Genomic DNA, 27,758 nt, shown 5'->3' on the forward strand with positions numbered 1-27,758 from the left:
TTTCAGTGCTTCGTTTAAACTGTATGATACTTATACTGACCCAGGGTCAGTGTAAAATACAATCCTAGCTGTGTGAACAAAGCCTGGCTCCTTTAATCCTGCATGACAAACCTCAGGATGCAGGTTATTATTACTCTTTCCTGCTGGCACACCTGTCACACCTGAGAGTCAGCTAGAAACGTACAGTGACGTGGACATCATGCAAAGACTGCCAGACTCTGTAATACTGCAAATGATCAGTGACTCAGGTTATCACTAAAGTTTAAACGGCACCTCTGTGTCTCTGTGTGCTGAACATCTAGGATTGAGTCAGGCTGCATTGACTGTGGGACTTTAATGTGTTAAAAGCAGGTTGAAGACGGCTCAGAAACATTTGAAGATTAAAATTTAGCATTGTGGCTGCTGGTGGCTTGTAAAGCCTCTACTCAGCTGTATTTTTGTTACTAATTTATGTTTGTTGTTGTTTAACACAGATTTCAGAAGAGCAAATATGCTTAATAGTTTAACTAGATTTCATTTGTTAGTGTGGGACTGCTGAGTCACCTGAAGAACTCATTTCATTCATTCTCCACATGATGTTCATTTACAGAAATGTTTCACAGGAACTGATTTCTCCCAAAGGTTGAACTAGTGTGTTTCCATAGATTACCTCTGTATGAATGTACTTCTTAAATGAAGGCAAGTGTTTGTCCTTTTTTGTTCCTCAGGTACAGTACGTGATATCAAGGGCAGGCGGTCAACACTGGGGGTAGACAAGAAGCAGACGTACTTCCAGGAGGGAGCTGCAGTGAGGACACAGCCAGGTCACTGAGGTCAGAGGTCAGAATCTGAAACAGCTCAGGTTTATATTTTAGAGGTTATAAAAAATCAAAATGTATTTATAAAGAAACCTTTAAATAATAGTCATAATTATGATTATTATAAGAAATATCAAACATTTAAGTGGATTTTCTGTTACACATATTGTGTTAGCCCTGCAATAAACTGGCAGCCTGTCTTTGTCCTGTATCAGCTGGGATAGGCTTCATCCTCCCGCAACCCTGAATTGGATACATTGTATTCCAATTATGTAATCTGATCATTTACAAACTCAAGGTATCTAATCAAAATGTAAGTAATAATTATAAAATGGGAAAGCAGAAATAAGTGTGACATGAATGTAAATGTGTGAGCTGACATAGAGGACAGCTACATGCAGTCAGAAAAACCTTTGTTGTCAAGTTTGCAGGTATATCAGCACGAGACATTCTTACATAGAAGAGACTGTTAAAGTCTCTAACTCAGTGAAGCATTATTGGTCCCGTCTGTTTGGATAAATATAGTAAGTTGATGTATGTCCATTTATTGACACATTTTCTTAAGTGCTTATCCAGTTCAGGATCACAGTGGAGCTGCAGCTGGATATGTTCACTAAATAAACCTTACAAAAGTTAACAATAAACCTGCATCCATGTACGTTGTTGTCCACAGGATGAGAAAATCAAGCTGGAAGACTGTGGAACATGTTAATAAATGTTTGTGTGTTTATGCCTGTGTCTTTCACAGGAGGCGCTGGAAGGTTTCCCTAATAGTTCCTGGTGAATCAAAGCAGAACCATAAAGGTTGCTGGACTGCATGATGGCCTTACCCCTGAGCAGTCATCCTGTTAAAGGAGGAACCACTTAGAAGCTGTTTTCAAAGTAGCTGAGCAGATTTCATCTCAAGTAAGCAATTAACTGTTTGTTCGTTTGTTCTGCCACTTAAAGAGCATTTAAGGACGTCTTTTGAGTGTCCAGTTGAATTAATTCTACTGGCTCTCATGGTCATTTGTTATTATAGACATATTTTTCATGTTCATCCAGCTATTTAGTAAATTCTATCTATTTAGTAATATCCGTCAGCTATAAAATGTAATATAAATATAAAAATATCTAAATATCTCCTGTCCTTTATGTTTTAATGATGTAAGACCAGACGTCTGTTATCGTGTTACATTAGCATTCCTCACATATCAATGAGATGCTGCACAGTACAATCCTACTGACACAGCAGAGGGATAACGACGGCTATTCAACATCGTTACACGACACATTCGAGCTGCATGACGCAGACAAAGTGACTAAATCATCTTTTTGTGGTTTATTGTCTTCAAACCAGCAGACAAAGCTGATGGCAGAAGATGTCAGAGAAGAACTTCAGGCCGTGGACTGAAAAGGTATTTTTTTCTTGTTATCAAAAGACATTTGGAGTGGCAGCTTCTACAACTGGTTGTGCTAAAGTAAAGCTTACAGTCTAAGAAATCACAGTGTTGATATTCAGCACAAAGAGAAAAGCTCACTTGTTTGAATTCATTTACAATCATAGTTTTATAAATTCTGACTGTAAACAGCTTTTACAGCTTTGATATTGTTTGACACTCGATATCAGGTGATAGGGTTTAATTTAAAGGTTTCTGTGTCCCAATGAGCCATTTACACTGATCAGTGTCAGTTTAACTGTAACACATTCATTATTTAGATTCAACAAAGAAATAAGTGAATGTAAAAAATGGCAGCCCTCAGGCCAGGTTTATAGAGATATATGCATGCATTATGAAATTTATGTATCCCAGATCATTGTTATTCATCTAGTCATGGCAGACCTACCTCTTCCTCCCAAGTTAACTGCAACCCAAAAGAACTAGTGGGGCTATTTACACACTCACAACCAGTGTGGGGTAAAAAGAGCCACCAAAAAGCTGTCAGCCACAGATGTGCTATAAGAGTTAGAAACTCTACTTATGGAGAAACTTTCTAAGTCTAACAGAGGACAGGTACTCCTGCCCAAATAACATGATATAACCCCACATACAGCCCAGCCATAAAATGAACCAAGTCATTTAGTTAAAGACAGCATGGGACCAAATGCATGTAGCCAGCCTGCATCAACCTGACATTTCTTCCTCCTGAATTAAATGAATGAATGGATGAAAGTTAAATGACTACAAACCTAAAGCCACTAGTTCCCACACTGGAGCTCCCTGACACTGTGTGTTAACCGTATTTAGCTTGTATCAACAGTTGTAACAGGCTAAGCCACCTGAGACACTGCATTGAATGATTGTTCCTGTCTTAATGATTTCAGCTGACTGGTTTCAGCTCAGATGTTCTGCTTTTTCCTTTCAGTAGATCAAAGCAGCTCGTGCTCCTTCTGCTTCCAATTTAGAAGAAGAAGAAGAAGGCGAAGGCTTCAGCGAAGTGGCGTTCATGGTCTCAGTGAACAGTCACGGTCACACACTGCATGTGGTTTTAAAAGCAACATGTCTGTTCACCACAACAATGGAGATGTGTAATATTAGTGCAGCTACGGTTTGTTTTTGAACATCAGTTCTGTTTTCTACTTTGATCACTTAGACCAAAAAAGTGTTGTTTTCAGATTCTTTCTTTTACATCTATAAACCACCTGTTCATTTTTTTATTACAATTAGTTTCACATAAATGTTAGTGTTTCCTTTATGATCTTTTAATGCTTACACTACACTGTACAAGTCTACATTAGAGACATTTCTGTTACCTGTTTCTGTTGACTCAGAGTTGTGAAATGTTCTTTTATTTGATACACAATATGAAGTTCATAATTTTCTTACAAATAAAACTCTAATGACAAACATGAACAGCTGTGCTTATTTCTGAGACATGAGTTTTGAATGTGTTCATATTTAGACAGTGTGCATCTGTATGCTGAAACTGTTATGGTGAACCTGAGGTGATGGTCAACAGAAGGCAAATATATATCAATATAAAACAATATTGAAGTAATGTCTTTACCCTCTGCAGCGTGTGGACGCTGTGCACGCAGTCACCTTATTCACTGTAGTAAACATGCACCGCTAGCTCACGTGACTGACTGTCTCCATGGTTACATCGTATATTATTAGCTATGTAAACAGCTTCCAAAGATACCGCCATAGCTCTCTGCAGCTGTAACACTTAAACACTTTGCAAATCATTTCACGTGTTTGATAGTTATGAAGACAGAATATGTTTTTAAGGTCATGCTAGGCGGTTGCTATGGTGGTTGCTGTGCACTTGGGTGGACCGCGTCCGATTCCTGTTATTAGCTGTCCGCCGTAGGAAGGCTGCGTTCCATTTACAAGTAGTGACAGTCTGCCGCAACTCGAACTCAAACCCCGCTTTGTTCTTTAATTATAGGCCTTTTATAGCCGTTCATGACACGCACACACACACATAAAGCACTTTGCCTCACCATGAGAATGCAAGTTTACCTAACCTAACCTTAAAGTATCTGATATAGGATAGAAAAATGAAGCAACCAGAGATTTAATGATGAAGACTCTGGGTTCTGTAGTTCACGTTTTACAGTCCTGAATGACTCTTTGCATATGATTTATTGAAGAGGAGTTTAGAATGCACTTTACATTTAGACTGTTGCTGTTTCATTTTTTTACATTGTTGCCGTGTTATGTCATAAATAAGGTTCACCTGCTGGGGGTTTGATGGATCAGCTGGACAATACAGTCAAAGACAGACTTCATTCATCATATGCAAGAATCCTAGTTGGATTTTTGTTGTCACTCATGTTTTTGAACCAAATATTGAAAACAATTCTGACAGACTGGATACCTGGTCAGGGTGTACATTACCTTGTACTCAAGCATCCCAGGACAGAGCCCTGCCCCACCATGAGCCTGGGTGGATACGTGGTTATTAATATAAGGACCAATACTGAATATGAATATTTCATGAAAATTGAATTATAATACAAATTAGTAATAAGGGTTTCTCTGCGCCCTTATCTACCCCATACTCAAAGAGCTGCGGGCAGAGAGGGTGACAGGAGAGGATGGCACTGAAGAGAAGATGCTCGGTTTCTGGAGTCTCCTGGTCCTGTCAGTATTAGTAGGATGCATCTGCTGTGTCTTCTCGTGGATGCTCACCTACCTTGACTCGTCCCAGCCTGGTATGGATTTCCCAACACTGCGGACAGTGGCCCACGTCAGAGACGTTTAATATTGATTACATATGTCTGAATTGCTAACCCTAACCCTAACCCTAGCTCAACAGACCACAATGCCCTGGACTGTCAGTATTATTACACGCTGTGAACATAAGTACCTTTGATCACTGTTGTAGAGACCCACCTTTTAGCACATCCCAGCACACCCACTCACTTCACCAGATGCACCTTGTTTAGTTCTCTCACCTTTGATTGGGTGTGGTGCTTGTCCTTAATTGCACTCACCTGTCACACATTATATAAGGACTGCATTCACTTTAGGCTCACTCTTTCTTCACTCCCACACGGGGCGGCAGCAGAGGTGAGGTTCTGTTCTGGTTTTTCTTATTTTATGTATTGTTTAAGGTAATGAGTAACTTCTCTGTTTTCTTTCAGCATTGGCAGTCCATCTGTGTCTTTCTTTCCTTCCTTCTTTGCTTTATTGATTTGAGAATAAAAGGAGAACCCTGTGAATGATTAGATGACTGCTTATTCTTATCCTAATCGGATGAGCCCATGATGCTGATTACTCAACCCTGAGCCTTCCTTTCCTTCATAACATGGTCCTCCGAGCCGGAGCAGTGTTAGCGTCATGGATTCAAAGCAGCCATTGACTGAAGGTTTGAGAAGATCCAGTCGTGATAGTCGACCTCCTGCCCACCTGCAGCAGTATGACGTTCAGTATCATGGAAGTAGAAGAGCTACATGTGAGACAGAGAGTCAAATCGAATGCCAGCATAGTGACAAAGACACACATGGGCTGCAGGATCCTGTCGGAGAGTCAGAAAGTCAACCAGAGACCCGCCCTGCTCCTTTACCTACCAACCAAGATGAGGTCATGAGGGAACTCCTGACGACGATGAGGGAGATCAGGCAATTTATGATTCAATCATGTCCTTCCCATTCTTGTAGCTCCAGATCTTCAATTCGCACTGTCTCATCTGATGGAATCAGATCTTCTGTATGCAGTTTACGAGCCAGTCCTCAAACACATCAACAACATGAGCAGCTCCCAGTGATTGATACAGCAACCTGTCAATCACCCTTCCAGCCCCCACAGATTAGCCGTCAGTCTGGCTTAGTTACAGCTGCCAGCCCTCCTTTACCTAATTCAACAATATTAGATGCTGCAATCCCTTCAACTGGTTTACCTAGACCAGTCCTTGCTACAGAAGATGAGACTCCCTTTGATTTCCTGGCCTTATCACGGCAGGATCCCCACCAGGTCTCATGTGTTCAACCTGCTGTTCCTTTAGCTGAAGACCCTGTTCAACCTCTCATTTGCATATCTGACCACAAGTATTGCCCTCCTCTAGAGCAGCAACCAGCTACATCCAATGCCTCACATGAACAGAAACCTTTGATACCTGTTACTGCTAGCTCGGGTCACTCCTCTAGCACGAGAACACATGTATATAAGCTTGAAGGTCCTTCGTTTCCAGACCTTAGTAGAGAAGACGAAATGCAATACAGGATGTTATGGATGGCCCTTACAAACCTTCTTGATCCTCATGAGACAGAGCACTTCAAATATCATGTCCTTCTTGATCACCTCAAAGTAGACCAAGCTAAACGATTAGCTCTTGCCTTTTCCTACGCTCCTGACCCATACACTCAAGCCATCAAAGCCCTTGATGAGCGTTATGGGCAACCAAGACAGCTGGCATTGAAAGAGCTAAAGAATATACTGGAACTGCCTCCTATCAGAGCAGGTGATGGTCAGAGTCTTGATAATTTTGCTCTTCGTGTACAGGCTTTAGTTGGGTTGCTTAGCACTATGGGAGAACAAGGACGTGCAGAACTAGATTGTGGCTCCCATGTTGATCACTTGTTAGCGAAGTTGCCTGCAGAGCATTTCAGTCGCTTCAAACGGCACGTTTACAGGGAACAGGGAGAAATAACGTATACCTTGCCTTTGTTCTCATCCTGGTTGCAAATGGAATGCAAGTGTCAACCCAGAAAGGCCAGTCCTGTTTCATCCTTCAACCAGCCACAACCTGCCCGTAAGTACACCTCTCCACTTACAACAATATTACATGGGGCAAATACATCTGATGATCCTGTACAGGCAGCACAACCGATCATAACAACTAAGGCAACATGTGCATATTGCCGCTCACCTGAACACCACATTAGTAAGTGTCCCGAGTTCATTCAGAAGACAAAGGATGAGAAAATAAACTGGATAAAAGCAAACAAACAGTGTTGGCGTTGTGCTAGGACTCATCAGGCCGCAAAGTGTGACCTGAGGAAAGCATGTGCCACCTGTATGGGACGACATCTACAGATCCTATGTGATGTAAACAAGAGATCTACAACTGAATCTAATCCTGTAGTGAGGACACTGTACTTTGATAGACCTAGTGATTGTCCTAGTGTCCTTTTAAAGGTTGTGAAAGTGCTCCTGCGAAATGGCAAAAGAACTCTTGAAACATATGCAGTACTTGATGATGGCTCCCAGCGTACCATTCTTCTACCATCAGCGGCGCAGCATCTCAACCTAACTGGGGAAGCAGAGAGATTATCACTTAGAACTGTCCGTCAAGAAGTTGAAACTATTCAAGGTTCTTCCGTAAGTTTCAAAATCTCACCCATCGCACACCCAGAGAAAACCTACACAATTAATAATGCCTTCACTGCAAGTCACCTAGCACTTTCAGACCACACCTACCCTGTATCATCTCTCCAACGGAGATACAAGCATCTTCAAGGTATCCCATTACCCATTATTAATAAAGCAGCGCCACTCCTGCTCATAGGCTCAGATCATACTCACCTCATCACACCTACTGCTCCATTGAGACAGGGACCATACGGGTCTCCTGCAGGAGTTAAAACCCAATTAGGATGGACACTTCAAGGTCCGATCACAGATTTTCAGCCCCAGAGCAGTACAGAGCATGTGCAGTGTTTGTTCACATCTCTCAGTTCATCTGCAGACGTACTGCGTTATCATGTTGAGAAGCTATGGCAACTAGACACTTTACCTGAATACAGTGAGAAATCTGTGATCCGATCAAAGCAAGATCAACTGGCACTGGAACTCCTTGAACAGGCCACAAAAAGGGTTGAGATCAATGGTGTTAATCGCTACGCCACTCCTCTTCTTCGGATGGCAAACTTTCCTCCTTTGAATGTCCCTCCAACTGTAGTCATGTCTAGACTCCGCAACACTGAGGCTCGGTTAGCTAAAGATCCTGACAAAGCCATGTCTTACAAGGATCAGATTTTGAAATTGGAGCAAGCAGGCTATGTAGTTAAACTTAGCCCGGAGGAGATGCACAATAGCAAAGAAGCCTGGTATATTCCTCATCATATGACAAGTCACAACAATAAAGATCGCATAGTCTTTGACTGCTCTTTCACATTTCAAGGTCAGTGTCTCAATAAGTACCTATTGCCAGGACCAATCCTTGGGCCAACACTTCTCGGTGTTTTGTTGCGTTTTAGGCAACATTCAGTGGCAATAAGTGGCGACATCAAAGGCATGTTTCACCAAGTCCGTCTTCTGCCTCCTGATAAACCACTCCTCCGATTCCTGTGGCGTGACATGAACAAAGCAGCTCCCCCTTCAGTGTATGAGTGGCAGGTACTCCCCTTCGGTACGACCTGCAGCCCTTGTTGTGCAATCTATGCACTGCAGAAACACGTGAAGGAATATCAATCTGACAAAGATGTGCAGTCTTCAGTAATGCAGTGTTTCTATGTTGATAACTGCTTGCAGAGTATTCCATCAGCAGAGTTAGCTCGAACACTCCTAGACAAATTAAGAAACCATCTATCAGAAGGAGGCTTCGATCTTCGCCAGTGGGCCAGCAATAATCCTGTTGTGATTAGCCATCTACCATCTGAGGTAAGAATGGCAAGTAATGAACTTTGCCTGACTGAAGACAAGCCATCTGTCCCACATGAACGCACATTAGGATTATTGTGGAATTGTGAGACTGACTTGTTTGCCTATAAATACAGAACTCTAGCCTCACACCCCACCACAATGCGTCGTATCTATGCAGTACTTGCTCGTCTGTATGACCCATTAGGCTACTTACTCCCATTCACAACGCGCCAAAACCTTGGTGCAAGAGCTATGGAGAAAGGAGAGAGATTGGGATGACCCTTCCCTTCCATACAACCTCTTAGAGGCATGGAAGTCCTGGGAAGAAGAACTTTGTTATCTTCCACAAATTGCCATCCCACGTTGCTATACTTCTAAGGAAATGAATGTTTCTACCACGGTTCGAGACATTCATATCTTCTGTGACGCTTCGGAGCGAGCATATGGTGCTGTCGCATATTTGAGATCAGATGATCTTGAAGGTCATGTGGAACTGAGTTTCTTGTTAGCTCGCTCACGTGTTGCTCCTAAACGGAATTTAACAATACCCAGACTGGAGCTATGCGCAGCCCTACTAGGCGCACGCCTCTGTGAGCTCATACAAACAGAACTCACCTTACCAGTCAGAACTACCACCCTTTGGACTGACTCAACAACTGTACTTCACTGGCTTCAGTCAGATTCCTGCCATTTCAAGGTATTCGTAGGAGCCAGAGTCTCAGAAATTCAAAACCTCACAAACAGTCAAGACTGGAGATACATCAATTCAGCCACAAATCCTGCTGATGATGTTACGAGAGGTAAATCCCTGAAAGAGTTCCTTAGCCCAAACAGGTGGACCGAGGGTCCCTCGTTTCTGCATGAACCTCCGAATAACTGGCCCACAGTTACAGATCTCCATCCTGATGATGATCAGACTGAGTTAAAGAAATCCTACTTTTTTGGTATTGTCAGTATACCCTCCCATACATACACACCCAGCTTCAGAATCTATCAAGAGCTATTGGATTTCACGGCTCGTTCACTCTCCAACCAAAAGGGTAACATTCCTTCTGCAGCTGATTATCTAACAGCAGAACAAGAAATCCTTCGTCAGGCACAACTGGACAGTTTCGGTGAAGATTTAGCCCGTTTACAGTCAGACAAACCCCTCTCATCCGACAGCCGTCTATTGTGTTTGTCACCAGTGTTGTGCAGGAATTCTGGACTTATCCATGTAGGAGGCCGACTACGGCAAAGCCCAGACTTGGAATTGAATGTCATTCACCCAATAGTACTTGATCCTGCTCATCCAGTGACCAAACTGATCATACAAGATTATGATGACAAACTGCATCATGCTGGTTCAGAAAGACTTTTTGCTGAACTACGTCGGAAATTTTGGATTCTCAGAGGAAGGGAAGCCGTACGCAGGCATCAGTATAGCTGCGTTGCATGTCAGAAATGGAGAGCACAGCCCATCATTCCAAAAATGTCAGACTTGCCTGCTGCTCGTCTTAGGTTATTCAAACCACCTTTCTACTCCACAGGAATAGACTGCTTTGGACCATACATGGTCAAGACCGGCCGCAGATCGGAGAAAAGGTGGGGAATAATATTCAAATGTCTCACGACTCAGTGTATACATCTTGACCTCCTAAACAGCATGGATACCGACTCCTTCCTCATGGCCCTCCAACGATTCATTTCTCGACGAGGAACACCCCTGGAAATTATATGTGATCAAGGAACTAACTTCAAAGGAGGAGATAAGGAACTACGGGCTGCTTTTGACAACCTTGCTCCGACTCTACAGCCGGTCCTGATGACTAAAAGAATCCATTTCAAATTCAATCCCCCGCATGCACCCCATTTCGGTGGAGCCTGGGAGAGGGAGATACGTTCTGTGAAGAATGCTCTGAAGAGAACCATTGGTGCACAAATGGTCACTGAAGAGGTCTTAAGAACGGTCCTAATTGAGATTGAAGGCATTCTTAACTCAAAACCCCTAGGCTATGTATCCTCAGACATTGCGGATATTGATCCCATAACCCCAAACCTTCTCATTATGGGCCGACATGATTCGTCACTTCCCTTAGTATCCTATTCTGATTCTGACCTCCTAGGTCGACGACGATGGCGACATGCACAAATATTGGCAGATCACTTCTGGCGGCACTTCATAAAGGACTATCTACCATCCCTCCAAAGAAGACACAAATGGCAGAAGGAGAACCCAGATCTCACACTGAACTCTGTCGTAATGATCATGGATTCACGCCTTCCACGTGCCCTCTGGCCCATAGGCAGAGTGACATGCCTCCTGAAAAGCCCAGATGAACGCATCAGAACCGTGGAAGTCTTAGCACAGGATAAAACCTATATCCGCCCTGTCTCCTGTCTTATCCCCCTGCCCCCGCTTCCTGACGAAGACTGATCCTGATCATATCAACATATTTCTCACTAGAAATATGGGGGCGGCTGTTGTAGAGACCCACCTTTTAGCACATCCCAGCACACCCACTCACTTCACCAGATGCACCTTGTTTAGTTCTCTCACCTTTGATTGGGTGTGGTGCTTGTCCTTAATTGCACTCACCTGTCACACATTATATAAGGACTGCATTCACTTTAGGCTCACTCTTTCTTCACTCCCACACGGGGCGGCAGCAGAGGTTCTGTTCTGTTCTGGTTTTTCTTATTTTATGTATTGTTTAAGGTAATGAGTAACTTCTCTGTTTTCTTTCAGCATTGGCAGTCCATGTGTGTCTTTCTTTCCTTCCTTCTTTGCTTTATTGATTTGAGAATAAAAGGAGAACCCTGTGAATGATTAGATGACTGCTTATTCTTATCCTAATCGGATGAGCCCATGATGCTGATTACTCAACCCTGAGCCTTCCTTTCCTTCATAACAATCAGTTTATGTTGTAAAAGAGAAGGAATATTGGAAAGAAAGATCAACATTGTGATATTATTTCTTCCAAACTGACCAGAAACATGCTTGTCAGACTCTCACAGCAAAGGATCAGACTCACTGTGCATGACGGCTCAGGCCAATGATGTCTGTTAGATTGTCAGTTGTTTAGTGCTTCTGTACAGTTAGGGTCACCGTCTCTATTTCAGAATAATTAATATGCGGAAAACACTAAAAGTTGATTGTCTTCCAATATTCTAGCATAACTAAAAAACTTTGACTTTGTAAGTACATATTATTAGTCCTAATGCCAATATGATTCTTCATAACTCCTGCTTTGAAATACTGAACTTTAAAATTTACCTGATGAAAGATGATTTACAGTGGCACTCTGTCAGGATCATTCTGACTGTAAGATCACTGTATTAATCTGAATCCTTCTGAAATGTGCTGTGAATGAATGCTGATGCAACTCACTGTGGGAAAGCTGTTAATAAAATGAATCTGTGACACATGCAACACATTCACAGAGGAAGAGGACACAAAGGGAGGACACGCAGAGGCTGTGTTGAAGTCAGAAATCCAAATCTTTATTAAAAAACAGGCGGCGGTAACAAACAGGAAGACAAGCAGTCCATCAAACAGTCTACAGGGTCAAACATACAGAGAATTCAAACAGCAGTAAAAAATAACTGGACACTGAAAAACTTAAAGCAATGTGTGACGCAATAAAAGGAAGCAGCGCAGTATATTCACTGAATTAACATAATCTAATTCTACTCTACCGTATGTGCTGAGACACTCATCCTTTTTACCAGAGACCTCGCGCTTCGTTCTCGCCCACGGCCTGAAGTCACTAAGGATCACGAGTGGTGTAAGTGGCGTATCAAACAGCGCCGGGCCGGCCTGACCTCCGTGCTCAGACAGTTTTCCCTTGTCGGCCTGCAAAAAATAAACCAAAAAACATATAGCTGTGATTAAAAACATCATCGACATTAAACCTATGGTATTATTGAACATTGTGATAGCCTTTTGAACTCTTTTCTCGTCACGAGTATCTGATTGTTGTGATGGCATGGTGTTGTGTGTAAGTTATGTTGTAGCAAAAAGTTCAAAGCCCTTTTTAGATGCTCAGTTTGGTGCCGCTCCCTTTCGCTGGCGCGGCGACTTCCTCCTAGGCTGCTCTTCTTTCTTCGACCTCCCGGGTAGACCACTGGTTGGCCCGTTGCACAGGTGTGAGGGTTTATTCTGCCTCTGAGTTTCACCTGTGTTGGGTGGAGATTGATTTCTCCCCACCAAGTCCTCGTGCGTCCAGTGATACCAGGCGTCGCCTTTCCCTCTCAGTTGAACCGCTGTAGCTGTCCGAGCCGACACCTCGTATGGACCAGTCCAACGGGGTTCCTTCCACTTGCGTTTGATGACCTTCAGCCACACTGCCTTTGCGTCCGGGACCTCTCCTCCTCCTGTGGGCTTTTCACAAGCCACCTGTTTGGTGAAACTGGACACCAGCGCCTTTAACTCGTTCCAATAGTCTGCGTGAGACCTGTTCCCTCTGGTGTCCTGTCCCACCGAGCCCACCGTCCAAGGGGCCGGAAACTGTCTCCCAGTTTGCAGCTCGTACGGTGTGACGCCCACTTCCGGTTTGACCGCTGGCTTGGGATTGTGTGCGCCACAGATTAAACACATCCTGGCCTTTTCCCTTATCATTTCTTTCAACTCAGGATGCCACCAATGACACAAGTTTCTCTCCATCTGTGCTACCCCCACGTGGGCAAGTCCGTGGGCCTCCTCCACCTTCTGTTTTGCCATTTTGGCTGTCAACACGGGGCGCCCGTCTGGCCCCCTCCACAAGTGTCCATCCTGCCAGGCTCCTTTGTTTTTCCACACCCCCTTTTCCTCTGGGGATGCCTCCTCCTGAGCCTGTTTGACTTCCTCCGTCATGTTAGTGGATACTTCCTCTTCTGCAGTTACCTGTATCATTTGTTTCCGTCCTTTGTAGTCTGCCGCCTCTTTTGCGGCTTCATCTGCTTTCTGGTTTCCTTTTGCCACCATGCTGGTTCCTTGTGAGTGCGCTTTGCATTTTATGATACTCACTTCATCTGGGTCAGCCAAGGCCTTTTCCAGTTCCTCCATTTCACTTTTGTGGCAGATAGGTGCATTGGTTGCTGTTCTGAATCCTGCTCTTTTCCATTGAGCCAGCTCCACATGAGCTGCTCCGAATGCATACGCTGAGTCAGTGTAGATGTTCACTCTCCTATTCTTAGCTAATCTCAAGGCTCGAGCTAGGGCTATCACTTCAGCTCTCTGTGCCGACTGCTGTCCCCCAATTCTTCCTGCTTCTTTGACCTGATACTCCTCTCCTACTCTGCAGACTACCGCATATCCTGCTTTCAGTCCTTCTTCGTCTCTGTGGCAACATCCATCAGTGAACCAGTCCTCAGCTCCAGGTATAGGTTCTGCCTTCAGGTCCTCTCTAATTTTTTCTTCAACCTGTGCTCTTCTGACGCAGTCATGGGGTTCCCCTGCTCCCATTAAATCTGCCATGTTTGCTCCTTCATGTGTGAATGTTAGATTTGGGGCCTCTAAGACTTTGCTCAATCTCTGTTGTGCCCGTGGTGACATACTAAATGCTTGTGAGTTCACGTATGCCACTATGCTGTGTGTAGCTCTACGTCACTTTACCTGGATGATGACTCCTCTCCCCCTCACTCAGAAACACTCCTAATATAACCAAGCAAATAAATAATATTGAAGATTTACTTACATCATTACAAAAACAGCAAAAACATCTCCCTTTGATTCTATTTCTCCATTCCTGCTGAACATCAGGCAACAAATATCTCAATAAATCACAGTAAAATGTAAAGCACATGTTTTCTCTGCTTTGTCTAACCTCTGCAGAGCCTCTGTCAAGAAAAACATAACTGTAAGCATAAAACAAATATACATTTCATAACACGTCACTGGACAAACCTTGGTCAGTTGATTTCCTCTGTGCAGTGCAGACGAACATCAGTCAGCAAGTGACTCTGCTGGTTCTTCTGAGGAAACACCACCGTCTCTCCACACCGTCACCATCTGTGAGCACAAACTGCCGCTCTGCTCTGCCAGCATGTAGGAAATCACATATCACACACAGGGGTGAAGAAACATCAGAGCTCAACTTTGGATACTTTAGATCTTAACAGATCAAAGTAGCTCTTAGTTTCAGCAATCAGTGAGCAGACAAACAATGATACCATACTGATTCTGTATGAATACAATATGGTATTTTCAATACAGGTGTCAAATTAATTTATTAAAACTAATACAGATATATGTATATTTTTTTTTGATAAATTAGTTTGCTAAATTATAAGAATATATATTTTTATTTTTTTTCATTTAACAATTGCAACTGAAAGAAATTAAATATTGAACAAAAATATATTGTCACATTCTGAGCATGCTCAGCATGCTGACAGACTTGAAGTTGCTACAGATTTTAAGAAGTGATAATTATAGGGAAGAAACTTCTCTTTTTCATCCGTTTAATCAAACATTTGATGCCTCAGCTGTCTCAGTCCTATAGCGTTCTGCAACTACAACTAACCTGAAGCTTGGATTTGGCTGCAGGTGCCCCTGTACATCCTTCTCAGCAGCACACATGTGGGTACCATTTAATCACACTTCTTCCTGAGCTTTGCTTCATCACAAGACCAAAGGTGGCATCCCGTGTCACAGTCTTATCATCATCCAGAAGAAACATTTGAAGAAACATCATGGAGAAGAAACATTTACGCGCCTCCTGGTTTTGTTTTCTGATCCTGCGAAAAGACTGAGGACAACAAAGCCCAGAGAACACGAGATACACAACATCCAACATTCAGACTCAACAGCCTCCATAAATGAAGAGCACCAGGTTGGTTCAGTTATAGCAGATATAAGCATACTTCACATTACTGGGTATGAATAATAATGAGGAGGCAAACTTTGAAGATGCAGAGCATGATGTCCCATCATCAGACTGTAAACAAACATCCACCAGGCTTCTTTGTTGGCAAAATTGATGATTCTCCTATCAGGGATCAGTAGCGTGTATTAACCTGTGGTATAAGCAGCAGTCACTGAAATATTACTCTTTCAGATAAGAAATCTAGCACATAAAAGCCCGGGTGGGAGGGATCTCTGCAAACTGACTTACCTCTGCAAGTGTGAAGCTCAACAAAAATCTGACTCTCCAGTCACACACAAACAAAAACCTCCAGCTGGGAGATAGAAAACGCTGTCTGGGTCTTGCTGGATGTTGCTGGTCAGAGTCCACACATTAGCAGAGTGCTTCTTGGTCCCACTGACCCATGTGGACAGCGACTGTGGAGAACTGTTCTGGAAAACAGAGAAGAGAATTAAAATAACAAAAAGCCAAACAGGATTTCCACAAAGACTCTCTTGGAATCAGCAATCAAAAAAACCACTGGTTCATATTTCAATTAAATATGAACAGGTTCCTCAAATGTAAGCAGTTCAGATCTGATTTAATTTAATTTCCTTCACACAGCACATTCGTCCAGGCTGACAGGTAAACATAGAATTAATCTCAGGTAACATGACTCATAGTAGAGATTCAGTAAGAAAGATTGCAGGCTCAAATAGTATTACCACACAATCCAAGGACACACCAACAGCTCAGATTTGTAGAACTATTTAAACAAATGTCTTCTGAATATTCAATTCAGGTTCACAGTGGGAGGGTGGGAGGTGTCGTGGAATTTTTTAAATAAAGTCTGCAACACAGAAAGAGCTGTGATCAAGCTATTTATTACTGCGCCAACACATATCAAACATCACAGTTCAGTCATGTCAGCGCTGCCGCAGAAGTTGTGCTCCTACTCCTTTATGCATTCCAAGGAAGAGGGAGGAAGTTACAAACTGATCCTACCACACTTCACGTGCCTCGCTATGAAACCTAACGGATCAATGGTTAAGCTGTTTTGTGCCCTTGGCCTTATCAGCACCTGTAAAGGGAGTTGTTTTCTCAAACTGCTGACGCTGAAGTAAGTTCATCTAGTTTTAGAAACTTTCACTGAACAGTCTATAACAGTGTCACAACTAAGCATATGCATAAGCACTTAAATACTTTAAATGAGAATAACAGAAAATTTCTATTAAAAAGGCTAGAGCCTGTCCCAGTAGTCATAGGTAGAGCACACCTGGACAGGTCACCAGTCTGTCAGAGGACTAACACAGAGACAGACATCAGAGTAACAAATCTATTTAAAATTAATGTAAGTTTGCTGCAGCTGTATGTATGAACATGTGTTTCTGTGCTCACAGTCCACCTCTCAGGAACCTGCAGTTCACTTTTAGTCTACTTTAAACAGACCTCACAAAAGGCTGATGTGGCTGGATCAGTAGTCTGATTTAAGTACGATAGCTTTGGCCAGGGATTAATCTGGTGCATCGCTCCACTGCAGTCTTACGTATTTTCCCCACACCTGAATAAAAAATACTGATATATACAAATAACAGCTTCAGCTGATGCAGCCTGACTCAATCCTAGATGTTCAGCACACAGAGACACAGAGGTACCGTTTAAACTTTAGTGTTAACCTGAGTCACTGATCATTTGCAGTATTACAGAGTCTGGCAGTCTTTGCATGATGTCCACGTCACTGTACGTTTCTAGCTGACTCTCAGGTGTGACAGGTGTGCCAGCAGGAAAGAGTAATAATAACCTGCATCCTGAGGTTTGTCATGCAGGATTAAAGGAGCCAGGCTTTGTTCACACAGCTAGGATTGTATTTTACACTGACCCTGGGTCAGTATAAGTATCATACAGTTTAAACGAAGCACTGAAACTTGCACATATTTATTACAGATGCACTGAAGCTAATCGAGATATTTGCTGTCAGTCTGTGGCTGCGATTAAACACTTTACTGGAAACTTTATTAACTAGTAACTTCATCAGTCATGACAGAAGCTAATATTTCTGTGCTAACATCGTTTAACCAGTAACAGCTTTCCTCCAATATAAGCTAACGTTTACACCGTAACTTTAAGCTAGCACCACAAAGACGGTAAAACACGTAATAATATCTACAAATGCATCTTAAAGCTGTTATATTAGCACTCGGTGTATTACTAAGATAACCACATTAACATTACTGACACTCGCTGACTTTTAATAGTCATTCTATAAATGCTGTCCGTTTAAATGGTCTTACCTGTACACACTGCATATCCACCGGATTCCAGCCAGAGTGGATTCTGGAGTCTTCCCACGCTCCTGTTAGTGATCCTCCATCTGGATGGATGAGAACAACCTTCTGAACAATCTAGCAGGAGATGGCCCATATCTATGGGACTGATTTGTGCTAATAACGCCCATTGTATGGACTGATAACAGCCGAAGCGGGTGAATAAAGTCACCCAGTAGCTAGCTGTGCCATTACCCAGCATACATCACTCCCTCCATAAATGCAATAAACGATAGAAAAGTATCGTTCTACCTGTTTTTCAGGTAGTTGTTTACATTATATAATTTATTGTGTTCTGTATACGTCACTACAATGTGATTTGGAAAATGTCTAAATATACCGACAACAGGCACTTCCGCAGCAATCTCTTCAATCGGAGGAGCCTTCACGTCAATTCCCGACGCGAGGGGGGTACCCTGCGCGTCCATAAGCGAAGCAGAGGGAGCCTGACCATGCGTCACACGTTTGACGAGTTGGGAGTGAGAACGTGTTGGACGATGACGTACACCTAAAAGAGCTCAAAATCAGAAAACGTTGCTCTAAAACATGTTGACATGGTAAATGAAAATGAACAATAATCAAAATTGATCATGCAAACTGAAAGACTACTTACTATGTTTCTCTTGTTACTTCATTAGCCTCAGTGTTCTCAGATCATTCTTTACATAAAAGCACCCAGTTGTCTTGCAAAGAATGTGTAGGATTAGTGAAATCACACACATTCAAAGATACTGGTAGTTATTGTTTCAAATGCCTATTTCATGACAACCAGGCTAAATTCATCGAAAGAGATGATGAAAGAGATTATCTGGATGCTGAAATGATTGTTAAAATACATTAGGCCAATAATAGTAGACCTGTGCTACATTTGTCCAGCTAGGCAACACATATTTCTGCATAAGAGATACATGAGACACCCTTTAAATAAGCAAATTTCATGTTTAAAACATGGAAATGCAGCCAAAATGGACCATACAATGGCCTCAGTGAACACATCAGCACATAAGTAGAGATGAGGAAACTCAATCACATTAGATATTAATATTACTATGAGTAAATTATATATATTATATATTCTGTTACATTGTTTAAAGAATACAATGTGATAATCAGACATGAGAACGTTGTTTCCAGTTATACAAATTTATTTTATTTCACTATTAAAGAAACCAATTATGTGAATAAAAGCTCACCACAAGAACATCTCCCAACCCAGTCTTACAAAGTTGCAGTTACAATAAAATCTGGGTATGGAACATGAACTGTTGGTGAGCTAAAAAACAATCCTGGTGCTGATGCTTGTCATTGAACGTTTTGGACAGAGCTCTTGATTGAAATGCCTACCGTTGTGTGTAGGCATTTCAGTCCAGATGTTATGGAGTTCAGTTCAGCTAAGATGTATTTCTAAAGCACCGGATCGCAAAAATAGCCGCTTCTCGGCTGTTTATATTGTAAGGTAAAGACCATACAATATAAGAGAGAAAACCCCCCAACAATCAGATGATCCCCTGTGAGCAAACCCTTGATGACAGTGTCTGTGAAGGTTATCAGTCATCAAGGCCATAGTAGTCTAAGGAGCTTGGAAAGAAAAGCGCCTGGACTTCTTTAAGTTAAAGAAGTCCAGGCGCTTTTCTCCAAGCTCCTTAGACTTGGTGACGGTGGGAAAGAAAAACTCCCTTTTAACAGGAAGAAACTTTCGGCAGAACCAGGCTCAGTGAGGGGCGGCCATCTGCCTCGACCGGTTGGGGGGGGGCACAGCTGTTATAACCCCTGACGCAGCATAGCTTCTAATTCTGAAAGATACGTAAATACCTTAAACCTGCACTCTATGCAGGACACCAAGTGATGACACGACTTGCAGTACTATAGGAGTCTATGCAGAAACAGTTTTCTCTCTTGAATCTCTGTAATTTTTTTGCTACTGAGTGTCTGGGTGCAGTCACTCATTTTGGGCCAATTAAATCAAATGAATTGAACCTGTGTTAACCAGGTTTAATAGGGAGGGCCAAAGTCGTAGTTGTGCTAAATTTCCTCGAATTCTCCTCGGAGATTTTCGAGTAGCTTCCTTTGTTCTTGAAAGTTCTTTTCCATTTGTCTCATCGCTTCCCGTCCATTCCACATCTTTTTGGTAAGGTCACTAACCTTATTTTCTAAGGCCTTATTTTCTTGTTTGAGTATGTCAACTTGGACATCGTAGTTGTTTATCAGATTGTTATGTTCTTCCTGTGAAACTTTGGGAGTCTGAGCTTGGGTTTGCAACGCCATGTCTTCTGTTTTCAAGGCTTCCTGTACATCACACAGATTTTTCTTGACCTCTTCAAGCTCTCTTTTCAGTGCCTCAAATTCATGGCACAACAACTCCTTTTCTCTGTTGGTCACGTTAAAATCATGTTCGGAGTCTTTCTCAGTGGCTTTGAAGATCCGTGATTCTCCTTTCACACCCTCATCGTGTGGTTTCAGTTCTTTTTGAGAATCACCACTCCTTTTGGAAAGCTCCTGGAGGTCCTGTTCAAGAAGTTCGTTATGCCTCGATATGTCAATTTCACGTGCAAAGCATTGGAGTTCCAGGGTCTGTCTGAGCTGTTCACTGTCCGTTGTTTTGTTGTCCTCATTCATGATCCTTTTTCTTTCTCCACTCTCTTGTAACTCTTTAAAGGCTGTGTTTGCCTGATGGAGTTTATCTTTAACAGCCCGTATTTCCTGATGCATGTCATCTTTTTCCTTTTCAAAGTCCCTTTTAAGCTCTCTGATTTCTGCCTCCATTTCCTGCATCACCTCTTTCTGTTGCTGGATCTCTTTGGTTTTGGAGCTGTTTAAATCCGTTAGAATTTGGTTCCAATATTCCAGGTCTTGAATTTTGAAGTGAATTTTTTCATTCTCTAGTTGCAGGTCTCTTTTCCTCTTGTTTTTAGAGAACCCACTTCGTTTGAAGAGAACTTCAATGTTTTTTTGGAGAATTTTGTTCTCATTTATGAGCTCTCTTTTTTGCTCCTTAAGGTCGGCGTTCTCGACTTTAAGGTCACGTATGGTAGAGCTTTGTTGTTTGAGAGTTTTATTCTCATTTTTCAGCTCTTTGATTTGCTGGTTAAGTTTTTCGTTCTCGGCTCTCAGGTTGCACACAACAGGATTTGACAGACTCATATTTCAAATTGAAGTTGATGTTAAATCTCTGTACTAACTAAAAGATTTTTTAAAAATACGGTCAACTGTGTCAGAAACTGAAGTTTCGAGTAGTTTAACTGCCTAGTGAATTCTTCCACTATCTTTGAAAGACTGACAAGAATGAGAACCTTTCCCCTCTTTAAGGGTTTTAGTGTGCTGATGTCATAAAGAAGATCAGAGATCAAAGGGATTCTGGTGGAATGTCACTGTGTCTGGTCTGGGCAGTTCTGAATTGAATAATAACAAAATGCAGATTGATGGTAATTGTAACTGATAATGGTTACATGAATTATAAACACCCAATAAATATTATTTAGAAATCCAAACTGTGGTGGAGGTGTGGTCCCTGGCTCAGCCGCAGGGGAGGAGTGATGCAGTGAGCTCAAGGGGGCGGTGCCAGGGAGGCTGCAGGGACAGGTGGTGATGATCTTCCTAACGAGGTTTTCCTTTTTATATAGTCAAGCCGGAGACCAGAGTGAGCAGGAGCATGTGCAGAAGACCAACCGGAGAGTTGGCGAACAGGTTGGCAAACCATGAAAGCCATATGTGTGGTGCTTAAACAAACACTCGTCCAGAGTGATCAACATAACAGTGTGTCGGGTTGACTTTTATGCAAACAAACCAAAAAAAACAAAAACATGTCATTGTGAAGCTTTGGCAAATACTAGATTGGTCAACTGATGTGCCGTAAGCATCTGTCAGGCTCTCTGACAGTTAGTTAGTGTTGCCTACAGTTAAAATATGTAATTGTGGTGAAGAGTTAGTATGATTTTACATAAATGGAATCCACATTTAGGAGCCCTTCAGTAAATCCAGGCCAAGCTAAGAAGATGAGCAATGGGAGAAAGACCAAGGACAGAACACATGGAGATGACTGACCAGCGAGCTTTTAATGCTTAAACCTCGTCAAAGTAACTTTTTGTTGTGACTAAATTGTAAAGAGGGATGTGTGTGTATAGAAAGATGGCTGTTAGAGTAGCAGATGTTTAATTTTGTCTAAATTCACTATTAATTCAACACGTTCTCACTCCCAACTCGTCAAACGTGTGACGCATGGTCAGGCTCCCTCTGCTTCGCTTATGGACGCGCAGGGTACCCCCCTCACGTCGGAAATTGACGTGAAGGCTCCTCCGATTGAAGAGATTGCTGCGGAAGTGCCTGTTGTCGGTATATTTAGACATTTTCCAAATCACATTGTAGTGACGTATACAGAACACAATAAATTATATAATGTAAACAATTACCTGAAAAACAGGTAGAACGATACTTTTCTATCGTTTATTGCATTTATGGAGGGAGTGATGTATGCTGGGTAATGGCACAGCTAGCTACTGGGTGACTTTATTCACCCGCTTCGGCTGTTATCAGTCCATACAATGGGCGTTATTAGCACAAATCAGTCCCATAGATATGGGCCATCTCCTGCTAGATTGTTCAGAAGGTTGTTCTCATCCATCCAGATGGAGGATCACTAACAGGAGCGTGGGAAGACTCCAGAATCCACTCTGGCTGGAATCCGGTGGATATGCAGTGTGTACAGGTAAGACCATTTAAACGGACAGCATTTATAGAATGACTATTAAAAGTCAGCGAGTGTCAGTAATGTTAATGTGGTTATCTTAGTAATACACCGAGTGCTAATATAACAGCTTTAAGATGCATTTGTAGATATTATTACGTGTTTTACCGTCTTTGTGGTGCTAGCTTAAAGTTACGGTGTAAACGTTAGCTTATATTGGAGGAAAGCTGTTACTGGTTAAACGATGTTAGCACAGAAATATTAGCTTCTGTCATGACTGATGAAGGTACTAGTTAATAAAGTTTCCAGTAAAGTGTTTAATCGCAGCCACAGACTGACAGCAAATATGTCGATTAGCTTCAGTGCATCTGTAATAAATATGTGCAAGTTTCAGTGCTTCGTTTAAACTGTATGATACTTATACTGACCCAGGGTCAGTGTAAAATACAATCCTAGCTGTGTGAACAAAGCCTGGCTCCTTTAATCCTGCATGACAAACCTCAGGATGCAGGTTATTATTACTCTTTCCTGCTGGCACACCTGTCACACCTGAGAGTCAGCTAGAAACTTACAGTGACGTGGACATCATGCAAAGACTGCCAGACTCTGTAATACTGCAAATGATCAGTGACTCAGGTTAACACTAAACTTTAAACGGTACCTCTGTGTCTCTGTGTGCTGAACATCTAGGATTGAGTCAGGCTGCATTGACTGTGGGACTTTAATGTGTTAAAAGCAGGTTGAAGACGGCTCAGAAACATTTGAAGATTAAAATTTAGCATTGTGGCTGCTGGTGGCTTGTAAAGCCTCTACTCAGCTGTATTTTTGTTACTAATTTATGTTTGTTGTTGTTTAACACAGATTTCAGAAGAGCAAATATGCTTAATAGTTTAACTAGATTTCATTTGTCAGTGTGGGACTGCTGAGTCACCTGAAGAACTCATTTCATTCATTCTCCACATGATGTTCATTTACAGAAATGTTTCACAGGAACTGATTTCTCCCAAAGGTTGAACTAGTGTGTTTCCATAGATTACCTCTGTATGAATGTACTTCTTAAATGAAGGCAAGTGTTTGTCCTTTTTTGTTCCTCAGGTACAGTACGTGATATCAAGGGCAGGCGGTCAACACTGGGGGTAGACAAGAAGCAGACGTACTTCCAAGAGGGAGCTGCAGTGAGGTCAGAGGTCAGAATCTGAAACAGCTCAGGTTTATATTTTAGAGGTTATAAAAAATCTAAATGTATTTATAAAGAAACCTTTAAATAATAGTCATAATTATGATTATTATAAGAAATATCAAACATTTAAGTGGATTTTCTGTTACACATATTGTGTTAGCCCTGCAATAAACTGGCAGCCTGTCTTTGTCCTGTATCAGCTGGGATAGGCTTCATCCTCCCGCAACCCTGAATTGGATACATTGTATTCCAATTATGTAATCTGATCATTTACAAACTCAAGGTATCTAATCAAAATGTAAGTAATAATTATAAAATGGGAAAGCAGAAATAAGTGTGACATGAATGTAAATGTGTGAGCTGACATAGAGGACAGCTACATGCAGTCAGAAAAACCTTTGTTGTCAAGTTTGCAGGTATATCAGCACGAGACATTCTTACATAGAAGAGACTGTTAAAGTCTCTAACTCAGTGAAGCATTATTGGTCCCGTCTGTTTGGATAAATATAGTAAGTTGATGTATGTCCATTTATTGACACATTTTCTTAAGTGCTTATCCAGTTCAGGATCACAGTGGAGCTGCAGCTGGATATGTTCACTAAATAAACCTTACAAAAGTTAACAATAAACCTGCATCCATGTACGTTGTTGTCCACAGGATGAGAAAATCAAACTGGAAGACTGTGGAACATGTTAATAAATGTTTGTGTGTTTATGCCTGTGTCTTTCACAGGAGGCGCTGGAAGGTTTCCCTAATAGTTCCTGGTGAATCAAAGCAGAACCATAAAGGTTGCTGGACTGCATGATGGCCTTACCCCTGAGCAGTCATCCTGTTAAAGGAGGAACCACTTAGAAGCTGTTTTCAAAGTAGCTGAGCAGATTTCATCTCAAGTAAGCAATTAACTGTTTGTTCGTTTGTTCTGCCACTTAAAGAGCATTTAAGGACGTCTTTTGAGTGTCCAGTTGAATTAATTCTACTGGCTCTCATGGTCATTTGTTATTATAGACATATTTTTCATGTTCATCCAGCTATTTAGTAAATTCTATCTATTTAGTAATATCCGTCAGCTATAAAATGTAATATAAATATAAAAATATCTAAATATCTCCTGTCCTTTATGTTTTAATGATGTAAGACCAGACGTCTGTTATCGTGTTACATTAGCATTCCTCACATATCAATGAGATGCTGCACAGTACAATCCTACTGACACAGCAGAGGGATAACGACGGCTATTCAACATCGTTACACGACACATTCGAGCTGCATGACGCAGACAAAGTGACTAAATCATCTTTTTGTGGTTTATTGTCTTCAAACCAGCAGACAAAGCTGATGGCAGAGATGTCAGAGAAGAACTTCAGGCCGTGGACTGAAAAGGTATTTTTTTCTTGTTATCAAAAGACATTTGGAGTGGCAGCTTCTACAACTGGTTGTGCTAAAGTAAAGCTTACAGTCTAAGAAATCACAGTGTTGATATTCAGCACAAAGAGAAAAGCTCACTTGTTTGAATTCATTTACAATCATAGTTTTATAAATTCTGACTGTAAACAGCTTTTACAGCTTTGATATTGTTTGACACTCGATATCAGGTGATAGGGTTTAATTTAAAGGTTTCTGTGTCCCAATGAGCCATTTACACTGATCAGTGTCAGTTTAACTGTAACACATTCATTATTTAGATTCAACAAAGAAATAACTGAATGTAAAAAATGGCAGCCCTCAGGCCAGGTTTATAGAGATATATGCATGCATTATGAAATTTATGTATCCCAGATCATTGTTATTCATCTAGTCATGGCAGACCTACCTCTTCCTCCCAAGTTAACTGCAACCCAAAAGAACTAGTGAGGCTATTTACACACTCACAACCAGTGTGGGGTAAAAAGAGCCACCAAAAAGCTGTCAGCCACAGATGTGCTATAAGAGTTAGAAACTCTACTTATGGAGAAACTTTCTAAGTCTAACAGAGGACAGGTACTCCTGCCCAAATAACATGATATAACCCCACATACAGCCCAGCCATAAAATGAACCAAGTCATTTAGTTAAAGACAGCATGGGACCAAATGCATGTAACCAGCCTGCATCAACCTGACATTTCTTCCTCCTGAATTAAATGAATGAATGGATGAAAGTTAAATGACTACAAACCTAAAGCCACTAGTTCCCACACTGGAGCTCCCTGACACTGTGTGTTAACCGTATTTAGCTTGTATCAACAGTTGTAACAGGCTAAGCCACCTGAGACACTGCATTGAATGATTGTTCCTGTCTTAATGATTTCAGCTGACTGGTTTCAGCTCAGATGTTCTGCTTTTTCCTTTCAGTAGATCAAAGCAGCTCGTGCTCCTTCTGCTTCCAATTTAGAAGAAGAAGAAGAAGGCGAAGGCTTCAGCGAAGTGGCGTTCATGGTCTCAGTGAACAGTCACGGTCACACACTGCATGTGGTTTTAAAAGCAACATGTCTGTTCACCACAACAATGGAGATGTGTAATATTAGTGCAGCTACGGTTTGTTTTTGAACATCAGTTCTGTTTTCTACTTTGATCACTTAGACCAAAAAAGTGTTGTTTTCAGATTCTTTCTTTTACATCTATAAACCACCTGTTCATTTTTTTATTACAATTAGTTTCACATAAATGTTAGTGTTTCCTTTATGATCTTTTAATGCTTACACTACACTGTACAAGTCTACATTAGAGACATTTCTGTTACCTGTTTCTGTTGACTCAGAGTTGTGAAATGTTCTTTTATTTGATACACAATATGAAGTTCATAATTTTCTTACAAATAAAACTCTAATGACAAACATGAACAGCTGTGCTTATTTCTGAGACATGAGTTTTGAATGTGTTCATATTTAGACAGTGTGCATCTGTATGCTGAAACTGTAATGGTGAACCTGAGGTGATGGTCAACAGAAGGCAAATATATATCAATATAAAACAATATTGAAGTAATGTCTTTACCCTCTGCAGCGTGTGGACGCTGTGCACGCAGTCACCTTATTCACTGTAGTAAACATGCACCGCTAGCTCACGTGACTGACTGTCTCCATGGTTACATCGTATATTATTAGCTATGTAAACAGCTTCCAAAGATACCGCCATAGCTCTCTGCAGCTGTAACACTTAAACACTTTGCAAATCATTTCACGTGTTTGATAGTTATGAAGACAGAATATGTTTTTAAGGTCATGCTAGGCGGTTGCTATGGTGGTTGCTGTGCACTTGGGTGGACCGCGTCCGATTCCTGTTATTAGCTGTCCGCCGTAGGAAGGCTGCGTTCCATTTACAAGTAGTGACAGTCTGCCGCAACTCGAACTCAAACCCCGCTTTGTTCTTTAATTATAGGCCTTTTATAGCCGTTCATGACACGCACACACACACATAAAGCACTTTGCCTCACCATGAGAATGCAAGTTTACCTAACCTAACCTTAAAGTATCTGATATAGGATAGAAAAATGAAGCAACCAGAGATTTAATGATGAAGACTCTGGGTTCTGTAGTTCACGTTTTACAGTCCTGAATGACTCTTTGCATATGATTTATTGAAGAGGAGTTTAGAATGCACTTTACATTTAGACTGTTGCTGTTTCATTTTTTTACATTGTTGCCGTGTTATGTCATAAATAAGGTTCACCTGCTGGGGGTTTGATGGATCAGCTGGACAATACAGTCAAAGACAGACTTCATTCATCATATGCAAGAATCCTAGTTGGATTTTTGTTGTCACTCATGTTTTTGAACCAAATATTGAAAACAATTCTGACAGACTGGATACCTGGTCAGGGTGTACATTACCTTGTACTCAAGCATCCCAGGACAGAGCCCTGCCCCACCATGAGCCTGGGTGGATACGTGGTTATTAATATAAGGACCAATACTGAATATGAATATTTCATGAAAATTGAATTATAATACAAATTAGTAATAAGGGTTTCTCTGCGCCCT

The 27,758-nt window shown here is 41.6% G+C and overlaps 1 protein-coding gene and 2 long non-coding RNA genes across 8 annotated transcripts; 2 read left to right on the forward strand and 1 right to left on the reverse strand.

Moving 5' to 3' along the window:
* Window positions 1–262: 262 nt before the first annotated feature.
* Window positions 263–3,660, forward strand: LOC146360497 (uncharacterized). Its single transcript, XR_014799670.1, has 3 exons — window positions 263–819; window positions 1,546–1,703; window positions 2,137–3,660. It is a non-coding gene; the product is annotated as an uncharacterized LOC146360497 (long non-coding RNA).
* Window positions 3,661–12,270: 8,610 nt separating this feature from the next.
* On the reverse strand, window positions 12,271–18,489 carry LOC146360498 (uncharacterized). Of its 6 annotated transcripts, none has more exons than XM_084922806.1 (6): window positions 18,280–18,489; window positions 17,907–17,986; window positions 15,886–16,062; window positions 15,635–15,787; window positions 15,295–15,519; window positions 12,271–14,806 (listed from the first exon to the last, which is right to left on the reverse strand). In XM_084922806.1, exon 6 carries the CDS (start codon window positions 14,322–14,324, stop codon window positions 12,834–12,836), a length of 1,491 nt encoding a protein of 496 aa, XP_084778932.1. In that variant the 5' UTR covers window positions 14,325–14,806; window positions 15,295–15,519; window positions 15,635–15,787; window positions 15,886–16,062; window positions 17,907–17,986; window positions 18,280–18,489; the 3' UTR covers window positions 12,271–12,833. The 6 variants fall into 6 exon arrangements, with proteins under 6 accessions (XP_084778932.1, XP_084778929.1, XP_084778933.1 ...); XM_084922803.1 differs by having other exon boundaries at window positions 15,886–16,067; window positions 18,280–18,488; XM_084922807.1 differs by lacking the exon at window positions 18,280–18,489 and having other exon boundaries at window positions 15,674–15,787; window positions 15,886–16,067; window positions 17,907–18,154.
* Window positions 18,490–22,420: 3,931 nt separating this feature from the next.
* On the forward strand, window positions 22,421–27,521 carry LOC146360499 (uncharacterized). Its single transcript, XR_014799672.1, has 4 exons — window positions 22,421–22,641; window positions 23,716–23,807; window positions 24,534–24,691; window positions 25,125–27,521. It is a non-coding gene; the product is annotated as an uncharacterized LOC146360499 (long non-coding RNA).
* Window positions 27,522–27,758: the final 237 nt, after the last annotated feature.

This window comes from Perissodus microlepis, unplaced genomic scaffold, assembly GCF_051167445.1.
Source record: "Perissodus microlepis isolate ML-2025 ecotype Zambia unplaced genomic scaffold, ASM5116744v1 scaffold_45, whole genome shotgun sequence".
Classification (NCBI taxonomy): domain Eukaryota; kingdom Metazoa; phylum Chordata; class Actinopteri; order Cichliformes; family Cichlidae; genus Perissodus; species Perissodus microlepis.

Excerpts from the sequence above, each read along its gene's own strand:
- LOC146360498 (XM_084922806.1), bottom strand. The coding sequence starts at position 14,324 with ATGTCACCACGGGCACAACAGAGATTGAGCAAAGTCTTAGAGGCCCCA.